This window comes from Dromaius novaehollandiae, chromosome 5, assembly GCF_036370855.1.
Source record: "Dromaius novaehollandiae isolate bDroNov1 chromosome 5, bDroNov1.hap1, whole genome shotgun sequence".
NCBI lineage: Eukaryota > Metazoa > Chordata > Aves > Casuariiformes > Dromaiidae > Dromaius > Dromaius novaehollandiae.
This window is the reverse complement of record NC_088102.1, coordinates 40,466,934-40,480,353: the sequence shown is the minus strand read 5'-3', so window position 1 is coordinate 40,480,353 and position 13,420 is coordinate 40,466,934. Positions and strand designations below refer to the sequence as shown.

The 13,420-nt window shown below is 36.1% G+C and overlaps 1 protein-coding gene across 10 annotated transcripts in view; it reads right to left on the bottom strand.

The window, feature by feature from the left end:
- SIPA1L1 (signal induced proliferation associated 1 like 1) overlaps positions 1 to 13,420 on the bottom strand; it is a 224,841-nt gene that overhangs the window by 48,051 nt on the left and 163,370 nt on the right. For all 10 annotated transcript variants that reach the window (XM_064512535.1, XM_064512536.1, XM_064512532.1 and 7 more), the window contains 3 exons: positions 12,840 to 13,014; positions 4,765 to 4,868; positions 3,157 to 3,314 (listed from right to left, as the gene is read on the bottom strand). In XM_064512535.1, coding sequence (XP_064368605.1) covers positions 3,157 to 3,314; positions 4,765 to 4,868; positions 12,840 to 13,014 — 437 coding nt within the window. The remainder of the gene's footprint in view (positions 1 to 3,156; positions 3,315 to 4,764; positions 4,869 to 12,839; positions 13,015 to 13,420) is intronic.

The following is a 13,420-nucleotide window of genomic DNA, read 5'->3' as shown; positions in this document are numbered from 1 at the left end:
AGAAGCAATTCAAGGAATGTATTTACTTCCTTGCTGGGCAAAATTAGGTACCAGAAGCTGCTCCAAAAATTTTAGAAATAATAAAATTCTTAGAAGTTTGGAGATATATACTAGAAATAGATGCTTTTTCAACTCTTTCTTTTGGTTTTCATACAAAGTAAAGGACTGACCACAGATTGTCCTTAGGCATTGCTGACAAGCCTAGCTGTTCTCCCCAGCCAATTCCTGAGAACTGCTTGGCATCACTGAAAATCAAGCACTCCAGTCCTCTACTATTCACTCTGTAGTCTGTCATAAGCCGAGCTCACCAACTGTACTGCAACAGTTTTGTGACAAGAACTGCCACTGATATTGTTCAAATTTGATTTACCACATATCTATAACTAGATCTTGTAAAAAGGTGAGAAAAAACATTAATTTATTTTGGACAAAACTTCATGACAATGGAGTTTTATAAAGAAAAATAAGATGGAAATACCTCAATACACTGGAAATGTATGTGGTGGTTCAACTGGAATGTTAGTTGGTACTATTTTTATATTTTATTCTAACCTGACTCCTTAACCCTAATTAGAGAAATCCACTACAATCATTACTTGATATTGCAGAAACACTAGTAAAGCTCTGGGGGGAAAAAACAAAAATAAAGCCACATAAATCCTTAACCACCTCTGCTGTTTTTTTTTTTAATTTTATTTTCTAGCACCTGATTTCAGATAGTGTCATGTTTTCTTCAAATGCCAATATAGCTATAATTTTGCAACAGAGGGTGCTCATGATGCAACCACCCATCTCTTGATCACTGTTAGTGGCCCTGGAGAGTCTCTGTATTAAGAGATAGAAGTGTCAGAGTTAAACACAATTACAATGAAAAAATACTGGTGAAATTTTGTTTGATTAGGTTTTCAACATCATGAACCATGGGGATAAGAATTTAATCTTTAACATATGCTAAAGAAGTTTAAAAAGTGAATGATGAGGACAGAGAAGCCAGACATCTGAAAGACTGTTTATCTTAGATGGGAGGGAGAATCACTGGCCAAGACAGTGCTTGATTTTCTTCCTTTTATGTAGCTTTCAATATAAATTCCAGTACGATTTTATGCTATATGGCTTCCTGTTTTGTCTAGAATTATGAATCTATGAAACTGTTCCAAATAATGCAGTGAAGAAAAAAGGTCAAACTTACTTTGAAAAGTCTCCTAGAAAAACTTCTTAAAATGGAATTCTATAAATTTAAAGCAAGTGTTTGGACTGAGAGGGAGGGGGAAAGAGGGTGAGGAGGATTCTAAGCTTAAAGACAGTACACAGAGCACACAATGTCCCGGCAGGCTCCAGAGGCCGATCTGTATGGATACAGCTGCAGGATTGGGACCTAGCACCTAGCCACTTCTGACATGAATATTGCCACTTCTGCAATTCTTTTTTTTCCTTCCTGCTCACCCTTCCTTAAAAATCTAAGCCTGTAGGGTCACCAAAGTTTAAATTCTCAAATACTTTTTTTTTCCACAAATAAGAATCAGTAAGGCTCATACTTGTGACAGAAATCTTGAAAGATAAAAAGAAAAGATGCAGAAGCCTGAAGGCAAGAAGTAGAACTCTGAGATGTTGCATTTGTTTAAATTTTAGTCATAAGTATAAACCTCTACCATGCTTTTTAAAAGGAAGAGATTTAATATGGAGTCAAATAATTTAAAATAATAACTGAAAACAGATTTTTCTGGGTTAACAATGTACAAATTCAAATGGAAAATGCATTTGTATTCCTGCTGGAATATTTCCTACTTTCCTTTCCCTTCAAATTCAGTTTCTCTACAGAGTAAGAGCTGAAACATATGCCTAAAAAGTTTATCTGGACACAGCTTAAACAAGCAGTAGTAGAATTTGCTTTTAGAAGTACAACATGAGACATATAAGCAAACTTAAGAAACTCTAAACAACCTCTCAAATATTGAAACTAGCTTATGGCTCCTGATTTCTGTATTTTTAGCCCAAAGGGTGCAGGAACATACTCTGAAGATTAAAAAAAAACCCTAGCTAGGCTATATAATGTCCAGAAGCCCTTAAAGTGAACAGCAACGTAAACACTGCCTGCTCCAGGAAATTTTAATACAGGTAAAGTTTAACATTGACTGGTACAGAAAGTACAGTGTGAGGGAGTTCTACCAGGAAAAAAAGGCACACCTTACCTAGCTATTTGCAAAACAAGAATATATCATCTTGAGGAGGCTGGAATCTTCTAAATAAGTGCTGAATTAAACACTATGTGGAATGTTTGCATTTCAGTTAGGACAATTTAATTCTAAAGCTACTTCAATTCAAGATGATTACTGCAAATCCATTATACTGTCATTTCATATTCTAAATAAAACTTTTTAAAAGTTTAAGTGATCAGTAAATATTTTAAAACAAAAACACACTACGAGTTCATAATATAACTAAGGTAAAATGTTTTATCTTAAAAAAGTGTAACTCACAAAAATGCTAACCCCCCACACTTTCAATTTTTTATAAAATATACGTTAATTAGGAATTCCATTTTGCAGTTCTGTAATTCTTCATTGTATCTTACTATCAGTTAGTATTTTCTATTATTAGCTTACTAACTTTAAGGTCACACTAAGATTTTTTACCGTATGGTGCTCTGGAATATTCATTTTTATACAGAAATAAAATAAGAAATAAAGATTTTTTTGGACATAAAATATTTCAAGAAACTTATTTCAGAGAAGTTTTTTCTTTCTAAAGAGTTAGCCATACTTATTCCTGGTCTTAATTTCAAAAAGTGTCTTCACTTCATAAACTTATATTCCCAAATTATTTGAACAAAAAATGAATTCATTAAATCAAAATACAAACGCTTTTCTAGAATATTGTTATGAAGAGAATAGAAAGGAAAGTGAGAATAGAATTTTAAAATCATTCCAGAATGCTTGATTATAGATACTAAAAGCATTAACTTCATCACTGCTCTTTTTACTTTACATGCTCATGTGTTTTGTTTTTTTCCTCCAAAAGAACGTTCTAAATTCACGTGTCCCAAGATCCCCTCCACCACAGTCTTTCCTCGTTTCCCTCCTGAGAACTGAAAAAAGAAGGGATTACACCTGCATTTGTGTGCGACTCCGAGCTTTCTGTTAAAGTAGCGATAACTACCTGTAGCAGACGCTGTCAGTACAGGGGTTGTGCACTCTTACAATGACAAAGACATGCTGGAAGTGGGACCGAATGTTCTTTGGGCTGAATGGTTGTGCTCCAGGCTCCTGGAAAACTATGGTCACAATATCATTTCCAATATGTCGTTTTCTCAGAAGCTTTAACAGAAAAAAAGAAAAAAGGGGGAGGGGAAAGGAGGGGAATGCATAGGTTAAAATACAATCTTTTACAATCCTTTCACTATTTTTCACTTTTATTTCAAATATTTTTCTCTCACTATTATGAAATTTTGTTCAATCTCTTATTCTAAATGATACTTCCAAGCTGAAAGCCAAAACAGATGAGGATTTATATGATAAGTAGCAGAATGTTAGTTACCTAATGAATTTGTTAGGAAAAGATTTTATCTCAAAAACAACAGCAAAAACACCCCAAACCCTGCTGGTATGTAATCAGTCATCATTCGGTGATACACGAAGCTGGAAAACATTTACCATTTTGCACATTTTTACAAGCCAGAGGCAAGTTTTATTTTAAGTTGAAACTAGTCATTGTCCTATAATAAATTTCTTACAGCTTTCTTTCAGTAAATCCAAGATTACAGTAGAAGAGAAAGATAAACTAAGAAATGCTGTAAGATTTATGTTACCAGAGCAAGCTAAAAAGCATGCTATGCTATCTTTTATTGCTACAGGAATTTCAATTTTGTTTGTAGAAACACAAACTAGCATCATTTCTAGAGTAAAACTCACACACACCATGCACAACAACATGACATAGTATTGCACAAGAAAAATATAATGAATTTTGTTCAAATGTATCAGAAGGGGAATTTATGTAGGTAGAACATAATCATCTGAGTCAGGACACATGCATTAACATCTCTATTCTTATAGAGACATCATGAGATCTTTACTGATCTTCATTTTATATCTCAGGCAAAGGGCAATCTCTCTCATCTTCTCCATAAATAACATTACAGTCTCAGATTAAACTCTGCAGTAGTCCAAGTAAAGTACAGATGACTTCCACCCCAGCCCCCAACAATTAGTTGTTTGGTTTCTCCCTCCTTTTAGCGAATGCATACTTCAGCAGTTCAGCCTGCACTGTTCTTCAGCTTTCACAAAAAGGATTTTTTCTAATGCCTTCCTGTAAATGGCTGTCTAGTGCGCTGGACCATCCACTCGTCACCTCCAATTCTGTGCATATTACAAGTTGCTGAATACGATGCTTAAAATATCATGGACTTTGCTGCAGAAGTTTGAAAGTTGTTATGTACATTAAGGTCCTTTTCATGTAAGGTATGATCTCTCAGATACATACATACCTGTGCTGCTGAAATTAGTATGTAATATTTCAATGAAAGCTTCAGTAAATAATTCGTAATTAAATAGAAGACAGTTCTAAACAAAAAAAAAATCTAGCTATGATGTTCTTATAACAACCTGCTTAGCTCATCTTCCTGGCACAGAGATGGCTGCAGTTTTAGTTTTGATTCTTCAAGTGTTTTTCTGCTAGTAACAAATGAAAGTTGTAGTAAACATTCAACAGTTTAACTACTTGTGAGAGGAAGAAAAAATAATTCTAAATAGACGTGGTCCATCTTACCTGTTGCTTGTTGTTTGGAGTATATGGCAACATAGTAGAAACGTGGAACATGATTTCATAGTCCTTGTATGTTGTATATAGAGAGTGAGTACCAGTTGAATCAGCTTCAGTTAAAGAGGAAAAAAAAGATATAACAACATTGTTATTTTTTAAATAGTTTAAAAAATGATGTTTCATTTTTATCAAAGACAAACATTAGGTAAGATGATAATTCCAACTCATCATTGATCCTAGCTTAAATGACAGTAAGTAAACACTTACCCAGAGTTCATTCACCTGCAAAAACAAATGACTCGCACAGAGGGCATGTATATTTTGGAAAGAAACTTTTGTCAATGATGAACTTGCTAGTGATATGGAATTTCTACTAGAACATCCTGAGGAAAGACTATTTGAGCATGAAAAATGTCAAACACAGCAAAGAAGCAAAAATTTACACACACACAAACATATATATATATATGTATGGTGTAAATATATATATACACACACACACACATTTGCATGTACATAATATTAAGATCTACAGTAACGTAATAAAATAGAAAAAAGTACTCCACACAGTAGACATATCAGCTGACATGACACAGTTAAGTAAAAGTTTCCTAACTGTATGTTACTGCTTTGTGTTAAAGCAATAGAAGAGCCTGACTTCACTTTGCACACCAGCGAGGGCTTGCGTGGTTAAGAAGGTCCATGCCCATTAGTTCATCTCTACTTTTTTAACCTTTACTGCTTAATTTCTACTGCTAAAAATGTTTCTTTGTTCTTTTGTTTGGGGCGTGGGGAGGGATCAAATCCATCTCTGACAAAATCTATCACAAAAAAGATATCAGAATTCAAAGTCATTATAGGAATGGAAAAGCAGGTTCACAGAGCAGGAAGCTTCAACAAAGGGAAGGAACCAACTGTCAACCTGCAACGAAACTCAAATATAATACACGGTGCACTCGAAAGGATTGTTTCTTTGGAAACAGCATTGAATTGACTTATTGATCTTCTGGAAAAAGTGGGTGAGTAGCAAGATGACATAGTTTTCAGGCACCATCCAATATCTTAGGCTAATCGTAATGAAACTGCAGTGTAAGGAAGGGGGAAAGGACTTCAGAAAGGAGGGCAGACAGACACCGTGAATGAATATCATGATTTCACACATAATTAAAAACTGATGCACATATAATACACAATTTATGAAAGAAAAGAATGGGTTCCTTTAAACATAAATACCAGGACTCTAAATTAACCATAATGAAGTCAGATAAAACCTTCACTAAACTCGTGCTTAATGGAAAGGAGCAATCAAAAACCCAAACGGGATGTTAGCATGCTTACAGATTACGATGGAAAAACCCCAGAACAATGACATTACAATGCTGGTATATTAATCAAAGGTACTCTCACCTGTTTTGTGTTCTGGTCACCCTATTTTAAAAGTTATAGAAGAAATAGAAGGGATCCAGAAACAGGCCACAAAAATAATTATACGTGGATGGCGAGACTTCCAAGTGGAGAGAAAATGATAAAAACTAGGATTATGAAGTTTAAAAAGGAAAAAAAGAAGAGGGGATATTATTAAAGTTTACAAAGTGTTGGTTGAAGACAACACTTGATTACAGACAAACTGGGAACTTGTTTTTACTCTTTGTCTCTCAAAAAAGACCTTGAAAAATGTTCCACTAAATTAAGAAGCAACATGTTTAAAGCTGAAATAGTAAATATATTCCATTAAACTTTACTGCTGTCCTCAGTTCAAGAAGCCAGTTTTCAAAGAGAACTGAAAGTAACTAGATATGGCAAAAAGCATTCTGGTTATTTACGGTTTTATAAGCATGATACTTTATTATATAATCCCAAATATTTTTATCAATATTCTTTACAGACCTGTTAAATATTATACCTTAGCATAATTTATCAGCAGAGATACCAAGTTACAAATGAGATAATGGCCCTGAAATTTGTGAGACATTCACAGTACCATAAATGTATAATGTTTATTTACCTAAAATTTAAGTATAGCTATGACAAAAGATTTTAGTTTTCTGTTAGACTTGGAATAATAAAATAAGGCTAATGCTGCAATCAATGAGAACTGCAACATCATCCATAAAATGAAACATAGTAGCTTCTACATTGCAAGTGTAAAGAGATATTGCATTTTCAGATCACCTCTACCTAATAAAAAGGGAAGGGGAGGGAGGAGAAAACACTTTCCTAGAATTTTATGAAAACAATCTCGGTAAATTTTTCAAAAGAGATTAGGTCCTTTTTTCCAATGCTCAACATCTCCATTATGAAAAACTAGCTAAATGCTAAGTACGTTCTTTTTAATGCTAATTACAACAGTGCAAAAGCTGAAGTGAAATCATTTTATTTTGCACTCTGTTCACAGAAGCTTCTATCATCTGCCTGATCATTATAATGAACGCTGAAGGAGGCAGAGGCACTTGGAAGTCACCTAAACATCAACATAACTCCTTACGGGCTTCTTTTGTCCAGCTGCAAACATGCTAATTTGTACATCATCCTTGACAAATAGAGCATATGAATATTACAAGCAGCTGGAAAAGAAGGGGGTGGGAAGAAGATGGGGCCCCCAAAAAGAGAGGGGGAGGGAGAGAAAAAGAGTAACAAAACTGATTCATGACAAATCCTGCTACCAGGAAAACGGCTACACATTCAAGTCAAACTTTCAACTTTCCTGAATGGACTTACTTTCAGGCAAAAAAAAGGGGTTTTTCCTCTTCCTCCCCCCTTACGGTGCACATTATTCCCATAACAGTAATAATTCTGCAAATTAAGTAACAAGGCTACATTCCTAATGATATCTTTAATTATTTCAATTATTTAACAAGGTTTTGATAGCTTAAGTCCCTGCTATTCAAATCTAGATACAAACAGAAGCCCACATCCAATACAAACTACACATCTTTTCGCCATTCAGGTTTCTTCTAAGTCCAGAATACTTTTACTGAAGTCAAATAACTACAGATGCTTGCCTACATCAAATTGCTGCTATTCCAGCAAAATCCAAGACTGCGTATTGGAACTGTATCCGTCATTACAAGGTCAGAACCAGCACTGAAATTTGATTAGGTCTCCTTGTATTTAACAGAGGCCTGAGGGCTCTACAAATTCATTAGTACCTTTTTACACTGAAGACATCCCTTGCTACCATCAATTCATTGCCTACCCGTTGTTGTCTTCTCGGTCTTGTCCAATTACTGAATTTGTTTATTTAGCTGAAGACTATAATCTGATTTTTTTTTCCTTCCATCACTATTTGCCTTTAAAAATCCATCAAATTCTTCTGTCCTCCTAACATGTTCTCAGCTACTGTCATAAAGACTGTCTTAGCTCCCATTTAAGACTCCCATTTAAACCTTCTTTTAACATCAGCTCAAAATTGTTATTGACATAAACAATATACTGTTGATAAATTAAAGCAGAACTTTACTGAAGCCAAATAGCTTTGCAAGCATGTACCTATAGCAGCTTTTAACAACTGTGAAATAGAAAATGCCCAAAAGCTGTAAGAGTAGAAAATTCAACTCAAGCAGTGTTTATAAAGAAAGCATGTTGCAACGAATTGTATAGGAAAACAAAAATAAATAACACTGGGTGGGAGAAAGACTAGCCACTAGTACAAATTGAAGTAGTGTTCACAGCTAAAAGGTGCAGTAACAAAAACCCTAATGTTGTTCCAATTTACCTTCCCTGTTAAAAAAATGTGGCTTATTTCTAGTTTCTCCAAGTTATTTGCCAAACTTCAGCATCCATCAAACCTGCTTCCTTTTGCTGTTATACACTAGATTTTTAATCTATTTAATATATCATGTTGTTTTTATATTCTTGTAATGTCTTAACCAGAAAGCCATGCAGTATAAAAAACCTATCCAGAAACATACCATTACAACCTAAGCTTGTAATTTCAAATAGATTCTCCAAAAACCCTCCTATGTTTAACATTATTTTATCTCCTTTATTTCCAGCACCAACCGTTCTATCACTTTGCTGGACATCTATGTCAGGCTGCTAGGCTTAGCATTATGCAACTGATCTCATTTACAAATTTAAAATACCAAGAAATACAACTGAGTGAGCGGAAGGAAAATAAAGCCAGTGGTACAACTGAAAAATAAAGGAAAATGACCAAAGTTACAATTCTAGAGATAACTGATGGTTATTTCTTTAAAGTGATGCCCATAAAATTCCTAGCAACCGAGAGAGAGATGACATTTTCAAACTCTATTTCCTATCCAAAGACTGCAGGCTGCCAGGAGAGGGACTGCTCCCCCTGTGGTAATTCTACAAATACACAAGCAGAACTTAAAAAGTAGCAGTTCTTTCCAACAGTTGCGGTGGCAGAGATCCCAAGCTGAAGTCCCTGAAGGATTACCATTCCAATGCAGTTAAACAGGCCTCCAGCTAATAAGATGCATCAGATTCCCTCTTCTAAAAACCAGCTCTGTTATAGATACTTACCAATTAGGCCCCTAATTCCAATAACTCCTAGGAACAATAACTGTTCTGAAACACTCCTCTGCTATAATAATTTTACTTTTCCAAGTTAGCATAAAATACAAACATCTAATCTTGTGAAAATCTGCACAGAGTATATACAAATCACCTTCCTTCCCCATTGAGAAAATCTTTCATCCTGTCTAACTCACGCATCTGCTTTTTGTTGCCTGTAAAATATTGTCAAAGGTATGGAAAGCTAGCAAATTAGCCTACATCATAGCTTTGACCTTTCGTGCAAGTTAATGAACAGGCATTTGTTTTAAGAGCATCTTTGCATTCAGCTCTGCTGACATTAAACAGCATTTTCACTCAGGAAACAGTTTCCTGAGTAATGAGACCAAAAAAGCTATTTCACGATGGTGGTCTCTAGCAACAGAAGAGCACACAGCTGCAAAAGGGAGAAGACAGTTTCCTAGCTGCAGACCTGTACATACCTTAGCTACCTAAACAAAATCCAATAAACCTGAATCTTGATGAAAACCACAACTTCCCCACGGCCCAGGCCTTTCTGCGTGAGGACAGGGGCAGAAAGGACTGGTTACTTACTCAGCCTAACTACTGCATATGTATTGCCTGTATGTACTCTGCTGCTCATGTATTCCCCATACCTGAGACCCAGATCTCATAGCCATCTCTGATCTTTAGCATTTTGCCTACGAAAATGTGGCTTTTTATTTTATTTTTTTACTTTCAGGACCAAGTACAGCAGGAACAACCCCCCTTCAGTCTCTTCCCCAGCACAGAATGCAGATGTCCTGAGACACAACAGCAGTAGGAAAAACTGAAGAGGTTTGGAGCAAACATGGGCTAAATGCTTCTCAACACACTGCTACTCAGGAGCACGTGGTAAAACACAACTCTTCAGTTGCGTGAGCGCTGTCCGCACGTGCGTACAGCACCTGCGCTGAGGCTCCGGCTGCCCCACGCTGAGCAGGAGGCTGTGCTTGCTCAGGACTGCAGGATACTAAGGCCCCAGCTGGGACCGTGAACCAGCGAAGGGCTCACACCACTGCTAGTTACATTTCACCATAAACTTCAGTTACGCATCCAAGTAAAGATTTTTTACCTAGTAAAACGTTGCTCCGGGATAAACCTAATTTTATGTACATTCCTGCATACTTCATAGGTGTCCTTATGCTGTCTGGTACGCCTCTCACAGCTTTCAGAGACAGGCTTTTGAGGCTGTCATTTAACAAACCCCATAGCCAAAGAGTTTTGCTTTTGTTTCCTTAAGAACTCATGTTTGCTGCGCGCTCTGCGAGTTTCCCCAGTGATCCTGCAGACACCACATCCCTACAGATGTGGGGCAACCTAGGCGTTCCTGCAGCTCTACCTGAGGAGTTCCCATAGATACGAGCTTGTAAACCTTGACTGAACAAAACTCAGCAAGCACTTCATGGTAACAAGCAGCTCCTGCCTAGAGCATCCCCCTTTCTTTCTGATCACAACAAACACCTCATGTCAAGCCTCCCTTGATTTCGTATTCTTTTAGATATATAATGGAGCTGGTAGGTGTACTGGGCGCATACCCAGCTTGAAGTAAAAAAAAGACATGCCAGCTCTCAACACAGCTTCATCACAAGAGGACAAACCTTGGAACCAGATAAAAGTTTACATATATGTCCGTTCAACAGGCATCAGATTTTAGCACATGAGAACACCACAACCTGAAAAAATTCTTTCCGGAAGTCAGAAGCAACATGAAGGAACTACAAATTACCAGACAATTCTACTGTTCAGGAGAAAATTTCAAACAAGTACCTATGACACAGTTACAGCTTTCATAGGTTTATCTGATCAGATGTATCAAGTCTCAAGCACAAGGCATTACATGTAATAGAAACCAAGCAGGCGTGGACTGTCACAAAGAAAAGGTTTTTTTCAGATGTTTTATGTAACTAAACCAGGAGAAGGGAACATAGTATTTTGCCGTAACTATTGAAAGCAACAGGGAGGACGTAAGTATCAAACCAGAAACTATGAAAAGTAATAATAATATTTTCTATTTGTCATATCCTTTGATTTTTGACATAGCTTATTTTTGTAACTGATAAAGCAATGCATTGGAACTGCAAAATAGGAAAACCCAACCCTGGAATATACTGCATAATTTATTTGCAGTAAAGACAAGAATACGTTACAGAAAGCAACTGTCTGGATCCCATCTGGAACAGTGTATAGTCCCAAGTCAAGAGTATTAGGGAGACTGAACTCAAACTGGGACTGGTGCAGAGGACAGTTACTAGGTAATACTGCACATTTTGGGGAGAAACAGGGAATTCCAAACAAAGAGACTGGGCTTAAGGTTAACATCACAAAAGCATAGATGGGACACGACTGCAATGTGTAAATGCACTTAAGTGAGTAAATGCAACAGAGGGAATATAATTGCTGAAACTAAAAGATGACGTTGGCTCAGCAATAAATGTTTGTGAAATAGTCAGGTTCATCAATATATTTAGGTTTCTAACTGAAGCAAGTTTTTTATTCCTCAAAGGAGCGATGATTAGAAGTGTGATGGTAGGAATGACCACCAGTCTGATCAAGAACAGCTTGAGGGGATGGCAATTTGATTCCTGCAAGAATCCAGGACACAAGGTGGACTATTGGGGTAGTAAAGCTAAGTATGTTACTACATTTGTGATGGGAGAACAATCACAAGAGGACAGTTTTTGATGCACTGAAGTTGATGAATGCTTTTCTGCTTTCATGACTCAACTCTTTATTTAATTTCCTTTGCTGTAAGTGAGCAAAATAACAAAAGATTTCCACAGGAATAGGTTAGTTCCAATACTCAAAGACAAGGAAGACAGGCCAAAATTGTCTCCTGAGAATTTTTAAATACATCTACAAATTGAATTTACATAAAGCATGCACAAGCTGATAAACTGCTGTTTCACAAGCTTGACTCCCAAAAACAGAATACTACTTTTACAGATACTGCCATCTAAGATCATCTTTTCACTGCTTTTTTTTTTTTTTTTGTTACAGTATGTTTTATGGTCAAAGCTGATAATACAACTGTCAAAAACATAACTCTAAAGAAAAATCAAACAGGGAGGAATACATTTGGTAGCAGGAGTAATACAAAACTGCCTAGAAGAAAAACTACATCATGTGGCATCAGCCACAGCCTAAAAGCCACAGATGAACTTGCCAAGGTGGATTTATAAAGATGGGTTCTCAAACTTTTTTTTGGTGACAGTCCATTAACATGTCAACTCTATTGATTATTTATTACTCAATATACTGATGATGATTTTGCAATGCTGATAGTGATTGCAGAGTCTTGTTGGAGCTTTGGTGAAAATTTCATACCAAATTAGCATTGAAATCCAGTAATCATCAAAATTAGGAAAGACCATATGGTATGGGTCAAATTACATATTTGCTCTACTTGAACTTCTAATATTGAGCAACTTTATATAGCAAAGAGGGTTTTTTTTGTTTTTTGGGTTTTTTTTTTTTTTTTTTTAAGAACTCTGAGCAAAAAGTCAATTAGCAACCATGTGCTACATTTTGCTCATTTAGGGAAAAAGATGAAAATGCCTTACTCTTTGTGTCCAGCTGAGCACGATACTTTTCAAATCCCTTGAGTCGAACTCGTTCTCCCAGGAGCTGAAGAAACTCTTCAAAGGCTGGACCTGCTGATTCATTATTATACATTTCCTCTTCTGTGCTTTGTCCAGCTTTGCAATACATGATACCCACCTTAAGTTGGTAACTTAACTGCAAAAGGAAAGAGATAAAGACTCTTATATGTACATCTTATATGTACAGTGATAGAACAGCCTATTTATTCAACTCACTTCATATTTTTATTAAACCCTTAATTCAGAAATGAAAGATACCTAAGTATCAGTGTAATTAATTGTTCCAAATACTCTCAGTGTTCCACCATATTCCCTATGGCATATTTCATCTGAAGATGTCAAATTGTTTTCCAAAGTGAAATAAACATTAATGTTCTTATTTTCTGGAAGAAGATGTTGCAGCATGGAAATGGTGAGTGTCTTGCAGTGAATCACACTGCAAGTGTAGGCTAAGAAAATTTAGGAACTTGACTCTCTTGCTCTTAAGTCGGTACCATGGTTACTATACTATGCTAAACCTTCCACGCAGAATGGTAGGGCAC